We start from the raw sequence: 13,488 nt of genomic DNA on the forward strand, positions 1-13,488 counted from the left end.
TATCAAAATGGGAAGAGAAATTAAAATGGGTAGCCACTGGGAGATCCCACTTGTTCTGGCAGACGGAGTGTAGATGCTTGGTGAAGAAGTCTCCCAAACTACTTCGGGTCTCACTGATATACAGTGGGCCACACTGGGTGAGGCAATACTTCACCTGTCAGTCCTGGGGCCATTACTATGTTCGGTGCTCCCACAGATGCTGCCTGACCTGCTGAGTTCCTCCAGCATTTTGTCTGTGTTACTTGGTTGCAGTTAAGTGCCTGTATTATAGAGAACAAACTGTCCAAACAACAGTTGCTGCATAACTGGGATTGTACTTGTGGTTAATATATTCTGTGTTTCATCACCCGTTCCTCTGTTTTTGGGAGTTGATGATTGGGATGTCATTCTTTTTTGTGTGGGGGTGTAGGTTTGATGCTTCTCTCTGAACAACTGTCATGTTCTTTGGTGGCTATATGGAGAAGACAAATTTCAGAGTTGTGTATGGATACATGCTTTCATAATAAACAAACCTTTGAATCATTGGACTAATGCCACACCATGAAATTCATCAAGGAGTAAGAAAGTGACAATAAGTTTGTGTACAGATTTGTTGGCTCATGAATTGAATTTCATTTGGATAGAGTTGAATTACTTGAACTTTATTCAGTAGTAGTTTCTATTACCCAGAAGTATGTAAAACAGTAAGAGTAATTTAGGGGCCTATGTTTCATGTTATTCATATAACCAGCAAATAAATAATGACAATATTATCTTGTTAATTTGCTAATCTTACTATTTTGTATTTTTTTAATCTCAGAGGGGAAGAGATAGATACATGATCCAGCCTTTAGGGATCTCCTAAATATTTCTGAAGTATCATTTTTCAAAAAAGCTGTGTTTATTTTCTTCTGTCTGTCATTCTCCATTTCAGCCACTAGTGGGCAATTGTCAACCACTAAAGTGATGAAAGAAGTTGACACTGATGTTCATGTATTTCCGAACCACACAACTCCTCAAAAAACAGACTCTTTCTTTAACCCAAAAATGAAACCTAACAGGTGATGTATTGTCTTTGTTACTTTAACAATGAATTAAACAGGGTGGCGTGAGCTTGCCTATTGGTTCATCACCACCGCTGATTATTGGTGCAAAACTGTGCTGTATGTAGACAGTACAGTACAGGCCATCCCCAGGTTAAGATTACCCAACGTATGGGCACCCCTACATAATATGGAGTTACCAAAATATTATAAAATTCAAAAGTCCAACGAACATATGTTATTTTCTGTGAACGGCAGAGGTGGTTTCCACTCTTACTAATTGTTCTTGTCAGTCTGATGTACTTTGACACCATTCATTACAATACCATGCAGTTGCCATAATGAGTGATTTTTGTGTGCTTTCCAACCTATGGACAAAATTGATTTATGGACATCTGTAAACAAATAAAACTTGTTTCTTACCTGGAACTGGCTTGTACTTCCCACAGGATAAATCATCTTTATCAAGTGAACTGATCAGATTCATGACTGAAGTAAATTTGTTTTGACTTTTCTACTTAACTGGTATTTTCAAATTAGTGTGGCTTAATTGTTTGCAGTAGATTAATCTGCTTTGAATTATCCCTTTTTGAAACAACTGCATATTTCTAGCTTACAATTTTTTTGGCTTTTAAACAATTATTTCCCACCCTTATTATGTCAGCTTTAGTCATAGTGAAGATCCCTATCAAACTAAAATTACTTGGACTTACTTTTGTTTTTTTTTAATATATTATAGACAATTGATATTCTGCACTCTTGCTGTTCTGGCTCAAGAGCGCAAGCCGCTGGAATGTTTAGACGCTTTTGGTGCTACAGGTTTGTGATGACTGTAATATTTCACTTTGTGCTTGATTGTTCTATGTTAAGATCAATAAAAGGCCGTTCTGACATTTTTATCAACACTTAATTCTGGATTTTTGGTCTGTCTACACCAGTTGCCGCAGTGATTATTTCAGATCTTTTTGTTCAAATGAGAGCTGGTAGCCCATTCTCCAAGATTCACATTCTGTTCTTTTATAATTTGATTGGTCTTGAAGTTGGAATAACTGGCACAATTACTCGGAATATTTTGATGGTTTCCTTTTCGTAATATTCTCTGGTAGCTCTTAAAATATTATTTCTAATGTAGTAAATTAAAAGAAAATCAAATTGCTCTAGTCTCATCTGCATACAGTATATATTTGTTTTTCAATTCCAAGATGCATAGGTGCCTTGGGAGAAAGAAAATGCCATGTTGAAAATAGCAGGAAATTAAATCCTCCAAGATGATAATATACATTTGATGTTTTGTGTTCAAGCAATTACATTTAAATAAGATGTTATTACCAACCAAATTCATACTGACTCAAATTTTAAAGGGACCTTAGCTTTTAATATCTGATATCCTTTCAGATTGTCTGTGCAAATTTGTGAAATTCTTGTTAAGTTGCCAATGATCTTGTAGTTCTCATGTGTCTTGCAAGTCCTGCTGTGTTTCTGATGTTTTCCTTTATCAGCTTGTTGAAATGTATTTATGGCTAGTTTTATGATTTTTTGCTGTTAGAATTGGTAACAAACTAGAGAGCACAGAATCAGCACTGACACTTCAGATGCTTCACATTCAGAGGAGCTGTCCTTGAGAAGTCAAAGCCCCTTCTACCCTCTCAGAATGATGTAAACATTTCCATAGCCTTACTTTAAAGAAAAACTAGGGAGTTCTCCCTGTGTGCAGGCTGATACAGTGGATTCCAGTTAATTGGGACACATCAGAGCCTGTACATTTTGGCTCAATTAAGTGGCTGTCCTTATTAGCCAAAGGTTCACGGAAATAGCTAAAAGACAACAAAGACAAACTACCATTTAACTAAATAACAAATTATTATTTAAATGAAATACAGAACAAATTAAAACACTACTAATACTACTACTACTGCAGTATTATAAAACTGTGTATTAGTTCCTAATAGTTGTCAATGGAAGAATTCATTTCTGCTGTGTTCTTTGAATAGATTGTAAATGAACAAAATCAATACAGACACCTATTACAGATAATGGACTATCTTCTTTGCTTTCCTGCACAAACTCAAAATAAAAAAAACAAAATGATCAAAGCTCGCTGCTTTTTGAAACGCTGTCTATCAGCCCACATGGACAATATAACAGAAGCACTGTCAACTGATGCTATTTAAAAACTCTTCGCCCCATAATATTTTTGGCATCTCCAAGCCTGAATGCTTGAAACCACAGTGAACAAAACAAGTCTGAATTGTCTTGCTACTTATTTCTCACCAGCTATCAGTGATGAATATCACTGCTTTTTGAACACAACCGCACACAACCGATGCTATTTAAAAACAGTTCACCCTGTGCACGGTGTAGTGCCTAATGGCCACACAATTGCACAGCAACTGACGCTTGTGTGAAATCGTTTGGCAAAGTCTTCAGTATCAATTAACTTGCATAGTATTCCAAATAAACAAAGAAAAGCAGCTATTAGTTTTTGTTCTTTAAGAGTTGTCCCAAGTAAGCAGCTGTCCTAATTAACCAATGGTCCAATTAGCTGAAATCCACTGCATATCATTTCACCAACGTCACTACAGTAGATTATTACATTACTATTTTTGCCTGTTTGTGAGATCTATTGTGTGCTGATTGCTGCCATTTTATGTTCGGGACAAGGTGGCATTTATTGCCCCAATTCTAATTGCTCTTGAATGAGACGTTATCTGGGCTGTTTAATAACCAAATAAGAATGTATTGCTTTGGTTTTGGTCTTCAGTCATGCACAGACCAGGTAAGTATGACAAAGTCCCTTGAAAAAAGTTAGTGAATCAGATGAGATTTTAACTTGGTCTTATCATCACACTTTAGTTAACTAAACTGAAATCCTCCAACGTTCAAATTCATGCCACTATTATTAGCCCAGGTTTCTGAATTACTCCTCCAGTAAAAAAGCTGTTGGCATTTCCTACTTTATAATGGTAACCAGGATTTAAAAGCGTTTCATCTATTGTAAGGTGCTGAGGACATCGTGAGGTTTTGAAAGGAGCTACTTGATTTTGTTTGCCCTTCTTTCCTATGAATGTGATCACTGGCAAAGCAGCATGATGGGCCTTGTTTCTGATGGTAAAGTCCCAACACATGAAAGGGGTGGTATACTTGTAGTTTTCATTATTAATCCACTAGGTTTGTATGAAATTCTAAAAAGCATACAATATTCTTGGATTAAAGGTAGTCAACTGACTCAACGTAAAACAGATCTTTGTGGACACTGTTGAAATTTCCTTGTGCATTTAGGAATTGGCTTCCAATTTTAAAAAAATCTGTGTGGCATTAAATGTAAATTTAAATGATCGAGAATTTATCTCCAGCAACGACTTTGTGATTTGATTACTAGGGCTGTCCATTAATATAAACTTTCAACGCTGAGTGAAACCCAGTGATCTAAAGCTTTTCAAGACTACAAAGAAGAAAGAATGGTCATTATTTATCAACAAGAGAAAAACTGCAGATGCAGGAAATCTAAGTAAATCCAATCTCTGGTGCTCCTCCCCCCCATGGCCTTTGTCCTCTCCTATCAGGTTCCGCCCCCCCCTTCTCCAGCCCTGTATCTCTTCCAACAATCAACTTCCCAAACTCTTTACTTCACCTTTGCCCCCCCCCCCAGTTTCACCTAATGTTTTTCTCTCTCCCCTCTCCCCACCTTTTGAATCTACTCATCTTTTTTTTTCTCCAGTCCTACCAAAGGACCTTAACCCAAAACATCAACTGTCCTCTTTTCCATAGATGCTGCCTGGCCTGCTGACTTCCTCCACCATTTTGTCTGTGTTGTTCATTATATATTATTATTATTTTACTTATTTAGAGATACAGGACAGGTCCTCCCGGCCTAATGAGCCATGCCACTCAGCACCCCACCTACTTAACACTCGTCTCATCACAGGACAATTTATAATGACCAATTAACCTACTAACCGAGCAATCTTCAGACTGCGAGAGGAAATCAGAGCACTCAGAGGAAAGCCACGTGGTCACGGGGAAAATGTACAAAATCCTTAACAGGTGGTGATGGAATTGAACTCTGACAGCAGCTGTAATAGCATCACGCTAAACACTCTGCAACTGTGGCAGTTTTATATAAAGAGCTTGTATTCATATAGTGTCTCCCACCTCCTCCAGTGATCCTACAACTTCTAATGCCCAAAGTTGTATTGCAACTTAAGTACTCGTTATGACTGATCATGGCTGGTCCATTTTTCCTCTCAGCCCCAATCTCCTGCCTTCCCCCAGTATCACTTCATGCCCTGGCCAATCAAGAATCAACCTCTGCCTTAAAGACTTGGCCTCCACAGCTGTCAGTAGCAACAAATTCCACTCTTTGACTAAAGAAATTCCTCCTCCTCCCCATTCTAAAAGGACACCCCTCTATTTTGAGGCTGTGTCCTCTGATCTTAGATGCTCCCACCATAAGAAACATCCTCTCCACATCCACGCTATCAAGGCCTTGCACCATTCAATTAGATCTCAGCTAATTGGGGCAGCTGCTTACTTGGGACAACTCTTTAAAAAAAACAAAAACTAATTGAGGAAATAGCTGGGTTTTTCTTTGTTTATTTGGAATACTATGCAAGCTAATTGATACTGAAGACTGTTGCCAAGCAGTTTCACGCAAGCGTTAGTTGCATGCACTTGTGTGGCCATTAGGCACTACACTGTGCTGAGGGTGAACAGTTTTTAAATAGTGTCAACTGTTGTGCTTATGTTCAAAAAGCAGTGATGTTTATCACAGATATTTAGCAAGAAATAATCAAAGAGAAAAATCATTGACATATAGTGTAAGAAGAATCAGTCCAAACACTGACACTTGTGGAACACCACTAGTCACTGACAGCCAACCAGAAAATGCTTCCTTTATTCCCACTCTCTGCCTCCTGCCAGTCAGCCACTGCTTTATCCATGATAGGCTCGTAGCTTGTTAAGCAGCCTCACGTGTAACACTTTGTCAAAGGCCTTCTGAAAATTCAAGTGCACGACATCAACCAATTCTCCTTTGTCTATCCTGCTAGTTATTTCTTCAAAGAATTCAAACAGATTGGTCGGGCAAGATTTCCCTTGAGGAAACCACGCTGACTACGGCCTATTTTATCATGTGTCTCCATATATCCCAAAATTACACCCTTAACGATCGACTCCAAACCACTGAGGTTGGACTAATTGGCTTATAATTTCCTTCTTTCTGCCTCTCTCCCTTCTTGAAGAGTGGAGTGACAGTTGCAATTTTCCAGTCTTTTGGAACCATTCGGGAATCTAGTGATTCTTGAAGGATCATTACTAATGCCTCCACAATCTCTTCAACCACCTCTTTCAGAACCCTGGTCTGACATGTTGATATACTGTACTAGGGAGGGTTTCATGAACAAACACATATGGGTTGCATAAGGTATGTAGCTGGGTGATCATCAGAAGATGGAAAGGGAATAGGCAGACAGTGTAGGGTACCCTGTGGCCGTTCTCCTCAATAGCAAGTATGCTATTTTAGTGTTTGGAGGGGATTGATCTAGCTGGGGAATGCCACAGTAGTCAGGAATTGGGCATGAAGTTTAGCTCTTTGGCCTAGAAAGGAAGGGGGAGAAGAGGTGAGTGGTAGTGATAGGAGATTCATTAGTTAGGGAACCAATCAGTAGGCTCTGTGGGGGAAAAAAACGAGACTCCCGGATGATATGTTGCCTCTCAGCTTTCAGGATCAGAGATCTCAGATTGAATCTGTAGCATTCTTATGGGGGAGGGTGAGCAGCAAGAGTTTGTGATGTGCATGATGTAGGTAGGAAAAGTGGCGAGTTCCTGCAAAGTGGAATTCAGGGAGTTATGTGCTAAGTTAAAAGACAGGACCTCCAGGATGGCAATCTCAGGAATGCTCCCTGTGCCATGAGCTAGTAAGGCAAAAAATAGGAAGCTAATACGGTTTAAGATGTAGTTGAGAAGATGGTACAGAAGGGAGGCCATCTGATCCTTAGATCATTGGACTCTCACAGGGCATGTGGGACTGTTTGCAGTTGTACTGGAGGGGGACCAATATCCTTGCAGGGAAGTTTGCTAATACTTTTTCAGAGGGGTGGAGATTTAAACTAGAGTTCTAGAGAGATGGAAGCTGGGGTTACTTGTGGCATAAAAACATATTAAGCATTCATACAAATATAAGGATCAAAACATTGAGCATGGTGGGACTAATGTTCTGAGTTGCATCTATTTCAATACAAGTATTGTAGGTAAGGCAGATGAACTTCGAGCATGGATCCCTACGTGGAATAATAATTTTGTAGCCATTAGTGAGACTTGATTGCAGGAGAGGCAGGACTGGCAGCACAATGTTCCAGGGACTATTGGTTTTAGACATGATAGAGGGGAAGGGGTGGTATTATTAGGGAAAATGTCACAGCAGTGCAGAGAGGACATCCCAGAGGGATCGTCCACTGAAGCAATTTGGGTAGAACTGAGAAATAAGAGGATGACCATGTTAAAGGGACTGTGTTATAGACCTCCCAGTAGTCAATGGGATTTAGAGGAGCACTTTTGTAGAAAGACAACAGACAGTTGCAGGAAATATAAAGTGATAGTAAGTGATTTTACTTTTCCCCATATTGACTGCGACTTCCATTCTGTAAAAGGAGCACATTAGATAGAGCTGTATTCAGGAAAGTTTCCTTAATCGATATGTAGAGTTCCCAACTTGAATAGAGCACGATTTTGGATCTCCTCTTACAAAATGAGATGGGGCATGTGACAGAAGTGTGTATAGGGGAACAATTTATATCTAGTGATAGTAATTCCATTAGTTTCAAGATAATAATGAAGGTGGCTAGGACCGGTCCTCAGGTTAGGATTCTAAACTGGAGAAAGGCCAATTTTGAAGACTTCTAAAGGGATCGGGCAGGCATAGATTGGGATACGTTGTTTTCTGGAAAAGGGATGTTTGGTAAATGGGAAGCCTTCAAAAGTGAAATATTGGAAGTACAGAATCTGTATGTTTCTGCTAAAATAAAAGTCAAGACTAACAGTTTAAGGGAATCTTTGTTATCAAAGGATATTGAGGCACTAGTAAAGAAAAAGAAGGAGGCACTTTACAGGTGCAAGTATGTAGTATTAAATGAGGCACATGAGGAGATTAAGAAATGCAAAAGAATGCTTAAGAGAGAAATCAGGAGTGCTAAAGGAAGACATGAAGTTGCTTTGTCAGACAAGATAAAAAAGAAAATATTAAGAGTAAATGGATAGCAAGGACAAAATTGGTCTTTAAGGTCAGCATGGTCATCTATGCATGGACTCGATAAAGATGTGGAGATCTTAAGTGAAATTTTTACATCTATTTCTACTTGCGAGACAGACACGGAGTCTACTAGAGTGAGGCAAAACAGCAGTGATGTCATGGGCAATATCTGGATCACAGAAGAGGACATGCTTACTGTTTTTAAGCAAATTAAGGTGGATAAATTCCTAGGGTTCCCTTGGACCTTCTGGGAGGTTAGTGCAGAAATTGCAGAGGCCCTGTCAGAGATATTTAAAGTGTCCTTAGTCAGTGGTGAAATGCCAGAGAACTGTAGGATAGGTTCTATTGTTCCATAATTTAAGGAATGTCTTAAGAATAAACCTGGAAATTATAGGCGGATGAGCCCGATGTCAGTCATAAGTAGGTTACTGGAAGGTATTATAAGGGACAGGGTATATAAGTATTTGGATTGATTAGGGATAGTGAACGTGGCTTTGTGCATGGCAGGTCTTTTAGTTTTTTGAGAAGGTTGATGAAGAGACACTGATGGACATTGTCTATATGCACTGTAGCGAGGCCTTTGATAAATTCCCAAAGAGGAGGTTGGTTGCTTGGCATTAGGAGGAAGTAGTCAATTGGATTCAACATTGGCTTAGCGGGAGCAGACTGTAAATGATACAGATGATTGCTTCTCTGAATGGAGGCCTGTAGCAGGTATTGTGCCTTAGTGATTGGCACTAGGTCCATTGTTGTTTATCATCTGTATGAATGATTTGAATGATAATGTGAATTGCATCAGCAAATGTGCGGATGACATCAAGATTGGGGGTAAAGTGGATAGTGGAGAAGGCTTACAACGTGATCTGGACCAGCAGGGAAAGTGAGTTGAAAAGTAGTAGATGGAGTTTAATACAGATTAATGTGGGGTGTTACACTTTGAGATGACAGACTATGGTAGGATTAACACAGTGAATGGTAATGCACTGAAGTGCCATAATTTTTGAAAGTGGCATCGCAGGTAGGTTATAAAGAGAACTTTTGGCACATTGTCAGGGCACTGAGATGTTGTGATGTTATGTTGAAGTTATGTAAGACATTGGAAAGACCAAATTTAGAGTATTATGTGCAGTTCTGGTCACTTATCTATAAGAAAAATATCAATAAGCTTGAAAGAGTGCAGAGAACATTTACAAGGTTGTTGCTGGGACTTGAGGACCAGAATTATAAGGAAAGGATGATTAGGGTAGAAGATTATTCGCTAAAGCACAGGAGAATCAGTAGAAAACTTATACAAAATTTTTAAGGGGTATAGATAAGATGAATGCGGGTAGTTTTTTTTCCTCCCCAGATTTGATGCGACTAGAACTAGAGGTCGTAGACTTAGCGTGAAAGGTGAAATATTTACAGGGAGTCTGAGGGGAAGCTGCTTCCCTCAGTGTGGAATGAGCAGCTGGAATGTCACAGTTGTGGGTTCAATTGAAACATTTAAGAGAAGCTTAAAGATTACGTTACAGATGGTACATCAATGAGACAGGAATGGAAGGCTGTGGTATGGGTACAGATAGATAATATTAGTCAGAAAACGAGGCCAGCATGAACTAGCGTGGCCAAGAGCCCTGCTTCTCTACTGTAAGACATTATGACTCTAAAAGCAACTGAGCTGGTTTAGCTTCCTTCTAAGCTGATCAAAAATGTCCAGCCCACAGTCTCCATAATCAGACTGCTCAACTTTACAGTTGTTATCTCTTCTGAAATACTTGTGGATTATTCTTTTATTTTTGCAGGAATTATGGGGTTGCAGTGGGCAAAGCACCTGAGAGATGCAGTGAAAGTCACGATAAATGACATAAATGAGGGATCTGTGAAGATGATTGGAGAAAATTGTCTTCTAAATCGAATGAAGGTGGTAAAGAACATAAAAGAGGAGGAAGAGGACGAAGATGAGGTTGAGGAAAATGAGGATACTTTAGGTATTATTGAGGTCACACAAATGGATGCCAATGTACTCATGCATTTGAGAGCATTTGACTTCATGTGAGTGAAATGCATCATAATATCAATACTTGGGAAAATAATATGATTTTGTTTTCTCTTCACATACCTGAATAAATTTTAAAGTTTAATTTTTCTTTAAAGTGATCAATAGTCTGCACTTGCTAGACAAAATATAGTAATAGTTGGATTTTGCAACAAACTTGTTGCTACTAAATACTGGGGCCACAATATATCTTTTTATGTAGTTTGTAATAAAGCGTGTGCTGAGCAACATTGTGAGCTAAATTTAGGAAGTAACCCAATTTGATACCAAGTGATCTTGGATCACAAATTGTTGTCATAGAATTCCTTGAATTCCTTCAAGGAAATGTTGGTAGAAAATGAATACTATTCATATTGGAGGAACATTAGGAAGGTGGAAGAAAATATGGGCTGATTCCAGTAGTGAAAGATCCAACTCAGAAGAAGTATTTTAGCCATATTCATGGTGGTCTTCTATATCCAGTCAGAGGGACGAACTGTTCTAAGCCTGTTTTAGTCAACCTGTTACATCTCTTTTTTTTTCCTGGTTTCCTGCTGAAAAGTAATTCTGACTGCACTTCCCTGAAGAGTGGTCAGGGATAGAAACTTACTGCCTGTCTCTAAAGAAGATTTAAAGATTGTGCAACCTCATAATTTGCAAAAGATTGCAATAGCCATACATGGTGAAAAAGTTATCAATGTTAAGTTAGACAGTATTGCAAATGAACAATGGTCTAAAGCATTTAGTAAGTCTTAGAATACAGAAAAAAATCATCTGCATATAGTTAAATACTCAGACAAACATTAATTATTGGAGAGGTCTATTTCCCAAATTGTGTGATTTGACAAATGCTGTGAAAATCCCTGTTGTTGAAGTGGCTGCAGAGGAAGGAAAAATGTTCTTATTGCAGACAGATGTAGCCTATTTTGGATCTGCCCATAATTTCATGTGTATTTCACTCTGCCTTGTTGAGCTCAGAGAAAGTTAACTACATTAATTACTATGAGTACTTCCATTCTGGTTATTCATGGAATCTAAACAAAATTGTACTTTGAGAAGGCAGTACTGTAAATATGTTCTCTTTTTTTTCCCCCTGTTAGTGTTCAAAGGGAAGCCTTGTAGATCGTCACTTTTTCAGTTAGTAGAATTGGGATTTTAGAACTTTGAGAATTCTTTGCTGTTTCAGTCTTTAATGACATAGTAGGAGTAATCTACAGGATCTGCCAACTGTCTTACAGCCCTTTAAAAACAAATGAAACATGGTACATGCTGAGTTCTTATGTCATGTGGAAACTAAAATTCACCCCAATGGGTCTGAAATATTTTAAAGACTTTCAGTTCAAGCTGGGCTGAAGGCATACCTTTTAGTGTCTGTATCACCAATTCCTTGCTGAGGAGTTGTGTGTTCTATTGACCAGGAGAAGGTAGGAGTGGAATTACTGGTGACACAAGATCTTTGTTTTTTCACTTTGGGGTTTTGAAGATTTAATTGCTGGTGTTGCATTACAATTGACTAGGCCCTGTTTTCACTTTAAATTAGTTTACTGAACCTCTACACTCTTCCGAGCCTCTATCTTTGCCAGCAAAATATTTTCATTGTTACTTCTTGTTCTTCGACATCCATATGCCCTGAATCAAGAGCAACATCAATGTGTGTTGATTAAAGGTTGCTTTACGTTTGTAAGTTTCTATGGCAGGAATGATGAATTTATGGCACGCAAAAAATTTGTTGGCACGTGGCATCCAGTCCCACCCCTTGATTCTTTAAACCCCAACCATAATAAAAAGATACATATTAATATCTTTACTGCCAAATGAAGCAGTGAATGATTCTTTACAAGCCAAAAGCAGTGAGGTGTTTTCACAGAGAATGTCTCACACTGACTTGGCACCAGCCAGATGGTTCTTAGAACATATGACATTGGATAATACATTTTGAAATCCTCATAGGCCTGGTGTACACATCAGTATCTAGATTGTAAAAAGTTGGGTCAATTGACATTGGTTTTGCTCTGCTTATATATTTTTTTCTTCTGTTGTTTGTGAGTGAACACTGGATATTCAGTGATAATAATGGGAAATACTGCTATGTAGTTTACCACTTCCATAAATATTCATCTGAATCATTGTTTTCAATAATGTACTTGGTCAAGTCTATTATAGGTGTATACTTACAGCTGAAACTAGTGCTGAATGCATAGCTCTCAAAACAACCAAATGCAATCCAGATGTAAAATATTTCTCATCATTAGTGCAGCAACACATGTCACACTGAGAATAAAGAGTGAATATTTTCCTTTATTTGATCTTTTATGAATATGCACCAAAGTTTATAGTTTTACATTCTCATTTCTTATGTTATATAAAAATATTATTTAGAAATGATGTTATTTTTCTTTTGTCTTTTTAAAAAAATCAACATTAATTTTTAGGCAGGTTTTCTAAAATGCTTTTTATTTCAATCTGTCCTTGTTATACATGTAAATGTCCATTTTCCTTAATATATACACAATTATTGATCAATGATAATCTCTGCTTAAAATTACCATAGCACTTGTGAATTTTTTAGAAAATTATCACCAATTTTATCACATGCTCTCAAACAAAAAGCTCTGTAGGGATGCCCCTGCAGAAATCTGTCCTGACCTACCTCCCATCTGGAAGATGGAGTATATTGGGGAGAATTACTGAAATAATATGCTGTATAAAACATAATGCAAAATATTTTTCCTCTGCCTTTGTTCATTAATGAATATGGCAGATATTACAATTGCAGCTGTCTGATTATGTTTATTTTTGTCTTGGGGTAGACACCTTGACCCATTTGGAACAGCAATAAATTACTTTGATGCTGCCTTCAGAAATGTGAGGAATCTTGGAATTGTTTCTGTGACATCCACTGACATCAGCACATTGTACTGCAAGGCCTTAAATGTCACTATGCGCCACTATGGGTGTCATATTGTCCGGACAGAATACTATAAAGAAGTGGCAGCCAGAATGGTCATTGCTTCAATGGCAAGGTAATATGTTCACTAATATCTCTTGTAAAAATGCAAGGCTTTAGAGAGTACCTCCTTAGTAGCTTCAGGAAATGTTTATCAGTTCTATACTATACTATACTTTTCAAGAGCAAGTCCTTTCAAGTCAAAGCATTTTAAAATTTATTTTATTTAAATGAATGTAATATCAAAGATGTATGC

The 13,488-nt window shown here is 38.1% G+C and overlaps 1 protein-coding gene across 1 annotated transcript in view; it reads left to right on the forward strand.

Moving 5' to 3' along the window:
* Positions 1 to 13,488, forward strand: part of trmt1l (tRNA methyltransferase 1-like) — a 77,397-nt gene that overhangs the window by 22,620 nt on the left and 41,289 nt on the right. Inside the window, exons 7-10 of the mRNA XM_059984519.1 lie at positions 914 to 1,040; positions 1,762 to 1,841; positions 10,053 to 10,302; positions 13,096 to 13,308. Coding sequence (XP_059840502.1) covers positions 914 to 1,040; positions 1,762 to 1,841; positions 10,053 to 10,302; positions 13,096 to 13,308 — 670 coding nt within the window. The remainder of the gene's footprint in view (positions 1 to 913; positions 1,041 to 1,761; positions 1,842 to 10,052; positions 10,303 to 13,095; positions 13,309 to 13,488) is intronic.

This window comes from Hypanus sabinus, chromosome 11 (genome assembly GCF_030144855.1).
Source record: "Hypanus sabinus isolate sHypSab1 chromosome 11, sHypSab1.hap1, whole genome shotgun sequence".
Classification (NCBI taxonomy): Eukaryota; Metazoa; Chordata; class Chondrichthyes; order Myliobatiformes; family Dasyatidae; genus Hypanus; species Hypanus sabinus.